This window comes from Olea europaea, chromosome 3 (assembly GCF_002742605.1).
Source record: "Olea europaea var. sylvestris chromosome 3, O_europaea_v1, whole genome shotgun sequence".
Lineage (NCBI taxonomy): Eukaryota > Viridiplantae > Streptophyta > Magnoliopsida > Lamiales > Oleaceae > Olea > Olea europaea.
Window position 1 is genome coordinate 1,541,919 of NC_036239.1, and position 11,884 is coordinate 1,553,802.

An 11,884-nucleotide genomic window follows, 5' to 3' on the forward strand; every position below is an offset into this window, starting at 1 on the left:
ATCATTAAGCGATCGATATCTGATTTCATTCTAGGTGACATCCCTGATAATGAAAATTTCAAAAATTTTATGGATGCCATAGGAGAAAAATTTATTGAGTCTGATAAAGTCGAAACTGGGGATCTGATGGATAAATTGATGAGCGTGAAATATGATGGCACAAGTGGTGTTAGGAAGCATGTCATGAAAATGATAAATATATCATCTAAGCTAAAAGCTCTTGAAATTCCCATTGCGGAGCCTTTCCTAATCTATCATATTTTGAATAGCTTTCCTAGCAAGTTTAATCAGCTTAAGATTGCTTATAATGCTCGGCAGGATAAATGGAATTTGAATGACTTCATAGCAGTGTATGGCCAAGAAACTGTTGAAACTGTGCAATTAGCTTTTCAGCCATCGCAGAATAAGGGGCTTTCTCATAATCATAAACATAATTTTCGTAAGGGTAATAAGTCCCACTGATGTCAGCAGAATAAAAATTTTAGTGGTCTCAAAGGAGTTGTAGAGAAAAATGATCAATGCAAGTTCTGTAAAAAGAAGGGTCACTGGCAGAAAGACTGTTTTAAGTTCAAGACCTGGTTGGAAGAGAAGAAGAGTTCTCCAGGTATCCCCTTGGTCTTAGTTTATTTTTAGTTTTCTTTAGTAGACGTGCCTTTGAATTCTTGGTAGTTAGACTCGAGAGCTAGTATTCATATTGCGAATTTCTTGCAGAGGTTCACAAGCAAATGGAGGCCGAGTGAGAATGAAGTAAGCTTCAACATTGGAAATGAATTTCAAGTGACGGTTGAATTCATAGGAGTAGTGAAATTAACTTTAGAGTCTGGTTTTTATCTTGTTTTGAAAAATACAGTCTTGTGTGGATTGTATAAGAGAAAAATTAACTAAGACCACGAGGAAAGGATCCACTAGGAGCGATGGTATTTTGGACTTGATACATAATGATATCAGTGGACCTTTGCCTTGCACCATATGAGGGAACAAATACTTTATAACCTTTATTGATGACTTCTTACGATATGAATATGTTTACTTGATTAATAATAAATTTCATGCACTTCAGAAATTCAAGATTTTCAAAATGGAAGTAAAGAAACAATGTGGAAAAAGTATCAAATTTGTAAGATCTGATGGTGGTGATGAATACTATGACAAATATGATGAGTCTGGTCAAAACATGGGTGATTTTCACAAGTTTTTACAAGAGTGTAGATTAGTGCCTGAATACACTATGCAAGGGATACCTAAGTAGAATGACACTTTTGAAATTTGTAATCGAACTCTGAAAGATATAATCATGAGTATGATAAGTAGAACAAATTTGCCAGAGTATCTATGGGGTAAACTTTGAAAACTGTCATGTATGTTATAAATAGAATTCTAAGTAAAGCTATTGCAAATACACATTTTGAATTATTGATAAGACATAAGCCAAGTCTGGCTCATTTTAAGGTTTGGGGATGTCCAATTGATGTTAGGATTTATAATCCATTTGAAAAGAAAATTAGACCCGAAATCGACTCCTAGTTACTTTATTGGGTACCTAGACAGATCAAAAGGATATAAGTTTTACTGTTCAAATCGTAGCACTTTAATTTCTGGAGAATGATTTTGGTGATAGTAAGAGTTCCACATTGAGACAACTTTTGTTGAACCAAATCAAGTTGTTATTCTAGTTCAGGTTATACAGAAAAAAGTTTGTTCTCAACCAGTTGATGTTGTTAATGAAGAACTGGGGAACCTAGAGGAACTTCCAAATTTCTCCAACAACAATTTGGTCAGTTTCTGAGCCACAAGTTAGAAGATCGCATAGGGAATAGAGATATTTCTGAAAAGGTTTACGTGAGACAACTTGAAGGTTTTGTTATGAAAGGAAAGGAAAACTTGGTATGTAAGTTAAACAAATCCTTATATGACCTCAAGCAAGTATCATGATAGCGGCATTTGAAATTCGCGAGGTTGTGACTTCTCTTGGTTTTGTTGAAAATACAATTGATTAATGCATTTTATCTCAAAATCAGTGGGAGAAATTTTATCTTTCTTGTCCTGTAAGTTGGTGATATTTTGCTTGCTGGCAGTAACTTAGGGTTACTTCATGAAATAAAGAAAATGTTGTCTGTTAAGTTTGAGATAAAAGATCTTGAAGAAGCTTTGTATGTGCTTGGCATTGAAATACATCGTGATAAAAAAACCGTGGCTTGCTGGAACTTTCTCAGAAAGCATATATACGACGTGTTCTAGAAATGTTTAATATGTAGAACTGTGCACCTGGTGATGTATCCATCATAGAGGAGATAAGTTTAACAAAACTCATTGTCCAAGGAATAAGCTAGAAATAAAATCTATGAAGATGATTCCATAAACTAGTGCTGTGATGAGCTTGATGTATGCCCAAGTTTGCACCAGACTGGGTATAGCCTATGCAGTCAGTGTCCTTAGTAGGTTTCAGTCAAATTCAGGACAAGAGTATTGGAAAGCAGTTAAGAAAGTTATGAGATATTTGAAAAAAACTGAAAGTTATATGCTTACATTCCAACGTACAAATCATCTTGAGGTGGTAGGATATTCAGATTCTGATTTTGCTGGATGTCAAGATGATTTGAAATCAACCGCAGGTTATATTTTTACATTAGATGGTGGTGCCATTTCTTGGAAAAGCGCTAAACAGACTCTAGTGGCATCTTCTACTATGCAAACTAAATTTGTGGCATGTTATGGGGCTACAGTCCAAGTCGTTTGATTAAGAAATTTCATCTCTGGCTTGAAAGTTGTTGATTCCATCTCAATACCGATCACCATCTACTGTGATAACAAGGCAACAATATTCTTTTCAAAGAATAATAAAAGTTATGGTGGATCAAAATATATTGACATCAAATATTTGGTTATTAGAGACAGAGTCAAAGAAGGGCAGACGAAAATAGAGTATATCAATACAGAGGCAATGATTGTAGATCCCTTGACTAAGGGACTTGCTCCAAAAGTCTTTAAGATATATGTTATTAATATGGGTATTGTGGAAACATTTGATATTTTTGGTTAGTGGGAGTTATTTATGTAAAGAACTACGTTATGGACTTGATCCCTTTGCGGGGTATGTAGGCAACCCATATGTTTTCGAGTACAGTCCCTTCTGACAATAAAATAACTTTTTTTTCCCCTAACATGAACTATTTTGAGCATGCATTTGATTTATATCTTTTTATTATAATATTATTGTGATATGACATGTAAAGACATAAGATGAGTCTCTTTTGAAGACATGTGGTTTCATTTTGATCAGAAGCATTGTGAGGACCGATATGAATTAGCACAATTTTTTTTATAACATTTGGTACTAAGTTCATGCCACATACTACCACATTGGTTGGAGGATGGGAATCCATGTTGATAAGGATGTTGACATTTGTAGCTATGGAATGATCTTACATCGCTTAATTGGTGTAATGACTTCCATGTTCGGTGTTAATATTATTGTTGGAACGGATCATGTTACGCAAGGTGACATCATTGGAGTCATACTTTTGTGGTCACCTATGTAGTTTAACCCGAGTGTTAAAATTTTGTTATAGCAATCAAATGTTTGCCCAAATGGGAGAATGTTGGAATAATTCCATATGTGGGTTTCACATTCGATTGCAAATTTTACGGGTTAGATGTATGGTTCATAATGATATTTGTGTTTGGGCCAAATTTATTAAGTGATCAATTGAGTCTTTTACACCTTACGGGTTGTAATTAATATGATGTGGTAATTTTAAGTATGTGGGTCGAAAATAAAAGCCTAATTAGAATTCTAGTCGTAATGGGGCGGCTCAAATTATTTCCTATATATAAAGGCTAGGTCCCCTCTCCTCTCCATATGTTTTATTGGCTTACCTCATTGATAGCTAATACTTTGTGAAGAGTAAGGAGGGGAAAATCTTGACTGCTACTACAACTATTATACATATCAACAATCACTTCTACAGGTATGAATTTGTTTTATTAATTTTATTTAGGTGATTCTTGATTCTTAGCATGATTAAATTAAAATTAAACAGATGATTGCAAAGAAGAGAGTGTTTGTGTGCTAAACTTTTAAGACTAAACCATAATGGAATCATAAAAAATTTTATTTTGTAAACTACGTAAACTAGATTACATATTCTGAAATCTAATAAGCTATATAATACTTAAAAAATCACACCAAAGAGGTACCCGATATACATGGCAAAGTATTAAATTCTATAATTCTGAAGTTTTGAGATCTTGAAACTCTGGTAATATGCGCGTATAACTGCTCAAAGGCTATAATCTAATAATACAGTAGAAACGCATTCACAATAATGCAGAGGGGGTAAAATCACAATAATTAGTGGAAGCACATTCACACGAGTGTAGAGTGGGTAAATTAACTATATGGGGTCATACACTGTGGAAACGCATTCACATAAGTGTAGATTAGGATAAAATGACTTGAGCACTTTCTGGTGGTTTTAGAAAGAACTTTAGATACGTCGAAATATTTAATACTAGTATAATATGCCAATGAAATGATTTAACTAAACTGAATTTAACTTAAAAAGAATTGATTATAAAATTCACTTTATTCTGGAAATCATCATGTTATACCAGCTATATGAACTAATTAATTGTCTGATTTAATATAAATTTCATAAATATTTATCTCTAAAAAATAAGTTTTTCTATTCACGTAATACAAGCTACAAACTAGGATTGTCAGTAAGCTTTTCCAATCTTTTCGTCACCACATATGTTACAAGATAACCAATTTAACAATTACCAAATCAAGAAACATTTAATATCTAATGATATAATACTTAAACTAAATTCTCGACACTTGAGTAAATTTTCCAAATTTTCTTTAATCAATTGAAGATAATTCTACTTTCTAATACCTTTACAAATATGTACTTTATCTAAATTTACTTTCATCCTAATCATAAAAGTAATTATCCCTTTCAGTCTAGTGAAAACTAGCAACCAACACTACAATCAATTTAATTCTCGTCATGTTCCATAAATTCATTCTTTAAGTAAATAATTCCGTCAACTTAATCATTTCACAAAATATTCTTACTCAAGCATCCAATTAGAAATCTAGGGTTTGCCAAAAATAGTATTGCTAACTTTAGGGTATGTTTGATAGGATGGATTTTCCATGGAAAATGGAAAAGGAATTTCACTTTCCAAATTTATGGGTGTTTGATGACCTTTTTTTTTTTCCCATGAAAATGGAATTCTTGGTTGCTGTGCCACATAGGATTTTTCAAGGTTTTCATGGTGGGAATTGATTTTCCAAGTTACTGTAGATAATATATATATTTTTTTGTTAGTAATGAAAACAAATTCTAAGAATTATTATAAAAAAATATTTTCCTTTAATTGACAATTTCCATATGAAACAAAGCCAAACGAACACCTAAAGATAGATTATTTTCTTGAATTTTTTGTTTTTTTTTGTTTTTTTTGGATTTTGGCAACGAAAACAAATTTCATTCTCAATACTAATAAATCATATCCTTTTAATTGACAATTTTCATGTAAAATAAAGTCAAATGGACATAAAAAACACTTTAATTTAAACATTTTTCACGTGGAAAGTTATACCAATCAAACACAATAATTTACAATTCTCAAGAAAACAATTTTCCATCAATTCAATTCCCAAGAATTCATTTTTTTTCCACCCAAATTCTACCTTTGCAATAAAACGGACCCTTAATGCAATTGAAAATTAAAGAATAAAAAAACTTGAGCTCCAATTGTACTCTTATCCTCCTAAATCTAAGAATTTAAACCACAAGTTAAAACCGTAGAAATTCAACATAAATTATTCCTTCACTTTTTGAAGAAGGTAGATAAATAGAAGATGTAGGCACCCAATTTTTCTTCCTCCTTTCTTTATCTCTTTTTCTTTCTCCTTTCCTTCCTTCCTCTTTCTCTTCCTCTCTGCCCATTTTCTCTGCCTTGCTGCGTGTATTGGTGATACGAAAAATGGGTAAATGGTTAAACAATTGCCACTTGTACTCACTAATACCAACAATTGAATACAAGTCTCCAACATTCAAATAATATAATATTAACTACTGAACTTCCAAAATTAGAAAAATAAATCCCAACTTGAAATTTTATCCATCTTAAACCTTCAAATATTGTCAATTTGCACCGCTCTCTCCATTGGCTGCTGGTGAGAGGAAAAAAGAATCATGTTACATCTACATCTTACCTCACATTAAGTTTTACATTCTTCTTTATGGCACCATCATATCCTTTTATTTTTCACTATATCCTTTCACATCATTGCCCCAGATTATACCATATAGGGGCAATGTCATGGAAGATGTACTCAAGAATGTACATCCAACAATTTCCAGGAAAAAATGTGTCAAGTACCCAAGGTGAAGAAGATAATTTGGGAGAGTTTGGGGTTTATAAGAGAGAAGCAAAAATGAATAAATATCAAGGGAGGTGAGTGGGGTGGATTGGGGAACAAGTTAAAGCCCTGTTCTCTTTGCTGTTTTCAAGTCGTTTTCTATTTTCGATTTTTGAAAACAGTAAAAACACGTTTTTTTTCCGTTTTAAAAAATGAATTTTCGAAAACAAAAGAAAAAATTGTAAAGAAAATATAAAACGTCAAAATTTTGTTGTTCGTTCTGTCGTTGACGCTATCTATGTTTCTATGATGGCCCAAGAACACGCTCATTCTTCAACTGTAAAGAGACTTTTGAATTGCGAGGTAGTCATTCCCAATTTTCTACCGTCCAAAACAGGCCTATGGAGTATAGCCAAGTGGTAAGGCATCGGTTTTTGGGCTTGAATATGAGCTAAAAGCAGTTTGCTCTTCCCGTTGTTAGTGCGCCTTTTTTTGTACAAAATCCAAAAATGGTTGAAAACGCGGAAAACATGAGAGAGAGAACCATTCAAGTCGTGTCTCTTCTGTCTCCCTTTTTCTCTTCCTTCAACTATCTCTTCCTCCTCCCTTCTCGATGCTGGCTCTGACTTACCTGCACCATTCGAATTATAGCTTTTCCTATGAACACAACACTACAACCAGGGATATTCATTTCTCCCCTGACGACATTGTTCGAGCCTCTCGCCTTCTCGACAATGAAATCCGAATACTCAAGGTTTTTTTGTCTTTCTCTCTCTTCCTGCGTCAAAAATAAGGTTACAACTTTGTCTTGTTACGTGATATACGATTTAATTTCTTTAGAAAGAGTTGCAAAGAACAAATCTGGCGATTTGATTTTCTGTAGGTTAATATTAAATTCTGTGATTTTCTTTTAATGCTACTAAAATAAGTTAAATGGTTTCCAGTTTACCAATAGTTTAGGGAATAGGTAACTGGTGTAATGTGTGGGATTTTGGCATTGGTAGTGGTTAATTTTGGTTGATGGTTCATGGTGGTGATGTTGATTTTGGTAGTGGTTGATGGTGGTGGTGGTGGTGACTGGTGTGTGTTTTTCAATTTTGTGTTTTGAGAAATAGTTTTGCAGAATGACAAAAAAAATGTATTTTTAACAATTTTAAAACAGGCACTCAAAACACAAAACCCAAAATGAATTCAAAACTCAAAACTACAAAATCGAAATACAAAGAGAACAGCCCCTAAATGTTTGTGTTTCCAAAAATTCGTTGTCGAAAAATTAAAATAACGGTCTAATCTTATTCTGGCGAAGCATTAAGCCATTTTTGTAAATTTCTCATCCTTTTATTTTTTTTATCCTTTGCTTTTCATTCTCTTAACAATTTTAATAAAAGTTATGTTTCTTTTTGTGAAACATCAATAATTTTTTTTTAAAATGTTATATGTTAACTAATTTTTTTTCGAAATGTTTTAATTAACTTTTGTTTAATTTTATTGTAAATGGAAGCATTTGCATGCTCTCGATCTAGAGATCATAGGAAAAGCAATTAAATTTATTCGGGACCGCGTTCGCAATTTGGAGGATAGGAAGAGGAACTTCCTCAACCAACAAAAAGGGCTCTTTGTCCGGTTCGCCACCCTCAATGACCGGGGAGACTAGAAGAGCCCATCGACTCTTTCTAGAAAATCTCAATAAGTATTCCATCGATGCAAAGTAGTGTGTTTTAATGCAGGGCTTTTTTTTATTATGTTTAATGTTGTTCTATGTCTTTCGTTTGCACAGCAGATGATTTAGGTCTAGGTATAACGATCATTATTCATGTTATTATTTAATTCTTGTAAAACGATAGAATGTTGGGCTGGAGCCCAACAACCCAGCTCACACACCCAGTCTGCCGTCTTATGGCTGCACATATGTGGGCTTTGATTCAAGTTACTTGCAATAAAACCCATATTCAAATTTACCCATTTTCATTTCTACTGCAAACAAAATTTATCGTTCGTGAGATTAAGACTAGCTCAAATGGTAAGAACAAATTCTTACCATTATCTAAGTTCGATAATCAATTGACATATAGTGATCTTAAAGATTGATCTTATTATGTATCAATTTGACCGCGAGAGTACTATTGCACTATATTATTGATAGCCATAGACTAATACGAGATTATTAGCCTTGTTCATGATTATTGGTTGTTATCAATTGAGTGGAGTGTATTAACCTGATCTATGGTGTGCTTGTTAGGAAATCTATGAACAACTACACTTAGCAGTTTGTTTAGGCGTGGTATCATTCTTATTAGACGTTCGTGCACTTGGAGGCAGGCATTATAGTAATTTGTTCCAACCCAACCTTGTCCCATGTGAATCATTTACACGATGGTTGTGTTATAGAGGCTATTATGAATCGATAATTTACAAACTTAGCTCTTGTTTTGACAATTATTATTTGAAAACTTTTTTTTTCTACATACTTAATTTCAACCACACATTCATTTAATAATACATTTTGCACGTAAACTTAAAGTTATTACTTACTTTTGAACTACACATTCTCTTAAAATTACTATTCACAATGTTGTTTTTTTTTCTAAATAGTGACCATCAAAAAGTGGCTTAAACACTACCATTCGACATGGCCTATCAAACATTCAAAAATAGAAACAAGTATGATAAATCCAATTTCAAATATTAAAAAGGAAATTGGACTCAAGTTTATTCCATATAACATAGTAGATACTATGTTTTCAAAATTTGGTATGATCGAGAAAAGAGGCCAATGTTTTGAGCATATAAATTGCCTTTCGGCCGTGGGGTGTACCAAATTAAAGACATGGCCTTCCTCCTTGTTCTCCACAACGTTTGCATTACCACTCCATCCACTCTTAGAAAGTGCATCTTTGTAAAACAGACCTCTGTCTCTCAAAAAATCTTTCCCACCAACAAAAATTAAAACCCTTTTGTACCCTAATTTCGAAAGTTTCGAATCCATAACCAGATCGAATAAGCGTGAAGCCAAGCGTTTTTAGCAATACTTCCAACATAAGTGTTACCATTTTCATTCCCGATTGGGTTCTTCCCTGTGAAATATGGGCAATTCAGAAAACCCCACTAAGTTTTATGGGGTATTCTGGACTTTCCAACCCGACCCGCATAGCCATGTTGTGTACAATATTGGCTCCGGCACTATCTCCACCTAAATAGACTCTTCCAAAATTAGCATAATTATTAAGCCATATTTCATGCCAATTACCTTCAAAGCCAGTCCTGAGGCGAGGCGGATGAGGCCTGCGCCTCAGGCCAGAACTGGAAGGGGGCCTCATTTCGCCCTTTTTTTTGGCAATTAAATGAAAAAACTGGAAGGAGAAATCATTTTCCTGAGCCAGAATTTACAGGTTAGGAGGGAGGACAGTGAATGTTCAGTAGCCACCGGGCATCGAGAGTTCTAGAATTGAAGAGGAAGAGGCGGGGAAGACAACTGAAATTCAGAACGACATTTTTGGCCCTTTTGTTTGGTGATGGGCCTCTTTTTATTTAACGATATTCAGCCCAAATCAAATGGATGCATATGTATTATATTCAATTAGCCTCAAACCAACGAATGGTCTAAATCCAAGTTATCTAATCCAATTCCAAATCATAAAAGGCAAACCATTGACCCTTCCAATTTGCATAGTTCCATTCCAAACAGAAGTAGCCACAGCAGCTGGGATTTGTGCGAACAGTGGTCGGTGAACTGCAAAACTGCAAAGTGAAGTTTGCTACGGCCGACAGGCGAGGACCACTGGGCGAGGAGTCACCGCCTACACTTCCCAAAATCTCAGATTGTGTAGTGACTGGTGAGTGCCTTTCTTCTCTTATTCTCTATATATATATCTCTCTCTCTCCTTTTGTTTTTGTTCTGTGTTGAGTATTTTGTAATTGTGTTTTAAATCACACTATTCATTTTTTCTAGTTATTGAGATTCTGAGAATATAGTTCAAAAAATTGGAATTGAATGACAATTTGTTGACTTCTTCAAAGTAAACATGTACTTCTTGTCATGGCTTCATAATTTTGTAGCTATTACTGGTTTCGAAAAAATAATCCTGGTGGGTAGTGGTTATATTAGCTATTTAATAGGTCATTATTCATTTCTTGTTTCTGTTCTTGTTTTTCTTTTTCTTTTTTTCTTTTTGTTGTTTTTGATTTTCATCATTACGAATTTTAAATGGATATGTGCATAATCAAGATTCAAGAGGCTGTGATGATAATGGGGAGAAGCATAAATAATTGATCTATTTTAGCGGTACAAGGGGAAAACTGTAAGTTTTGGGTTTCCAAGTTTTGCCATTTTGGACTTAATGAAAATTATAGTTTTTAAGAGGAACTTATAGGAGTTTCTACTTATTTTGTATGCTTGATTGCTTATTTTAATTGGACAAAGAGTGCAGACAAGAAAAAAAATTGCTAGTAGGATGAAAGGGTTGAACAGTTCTTGCCATTTTAAATGGGTTTTAACGTGCTTGGATTTTAATCAGTATTTTGTTTGTTGTTTTATTGTTTAATTTTAAGTTAACAATCGATTGCATAATACACCGTTGAATTTTGTATCTACGTTAACTTTGGGAGGCCTAATTTACAAAGTTTGCCTCAGGCCCCGGAAATAACAGGATTGGCCCTGATTACCTTTAAAGTGCGAAACAACCCAATTCAGTGCAAGCCATGAATCTTCATAAGCAATTGGGAGTGGGTATTCAGGAGCCAATCTGTATTCAACTGAAATTGCAATAACATTAGCTTTTGCAACATGTGAATTCAAATGCTTGTGGTATATCGGCGAGAAAGTGGATTCCGTGAAAAAAGCGCCGTTGTGGAAATAGACAAGTAGAGGGAGCTTGTGGGCAGTGTTTTTAGGAAGGTAAATCCTAGCTGATATATTGAATTTGGGCGAAATCTGAATATCTTTGGATCTGACACAAGTTGTTGGATCAAATGATGCTGGAACTCTTTCAGTTCCTTCTAATCTGTGAATTGTGCCGTTTTTATACACATGTATGAAAGGATCAATCTCGTATAGTATGTCTATGGAGTTCGCTGCAAATCCTATGGAGAGTGAGCAAAAAATGAAGACTGCTATCAAGATTTGCATGGAGTAGGAGCGCTTACAAGACATGGTGAATGATTATAATTCTGAGGAGAGAGTGGGGAGTGGAGTAGAAGCGTTGGGATTATAAAGACAATTAGACAGGATAAGGAAATTACCATGTCATCTGTATTTTACTATTTTAGCTTATGTTTGGTGGAGTTTATAAACTAGTTTTTTTTTGTTTTTTTTTTCGATTTTGATAAAAAAATTAATAAACATGAGATTAAAAAATTATGAGTCCAATTAAATATATGATTAAAATTAATTGTTGACTTTGACTCTGATGAAAAATTAGATTTTAGTTTTCTATCAAATATAGGGCTGGACATGGTCCGACTAGGTTTGGTTCTAACGAGAATCGAATCCACCCGAAATTTTCTGGTATT

General features: G+C 33.9%; 1 protein-coding gene across 1 annotated transcript in view; it reads right to left on the reverse strand.

Moving 5' to 3' along the window:
• Nucleotides 1-11,529, reverse strand: part of LOC111381286 (2-hydroxyisoflavanone dehydratase-like) — a 23,443-nt gene extending 11,914 nt beyond the window's left edge. Inside the window, exon 1 of the mRNA XM_023005058.1 lies at nt 11,039-11,529. Coding sequence (XP_022860826.1) covers nt 11,039-11,525 — 487 coding nt within the window. The 5' untranslated portion in view covers nt 11,526-11,529. The remainder of the gene's footprint in view (nt 1-11,038) is intronic.
• Between the last annotated feature and the right edge of the window lie 355 nt (nt 11,530-11,884).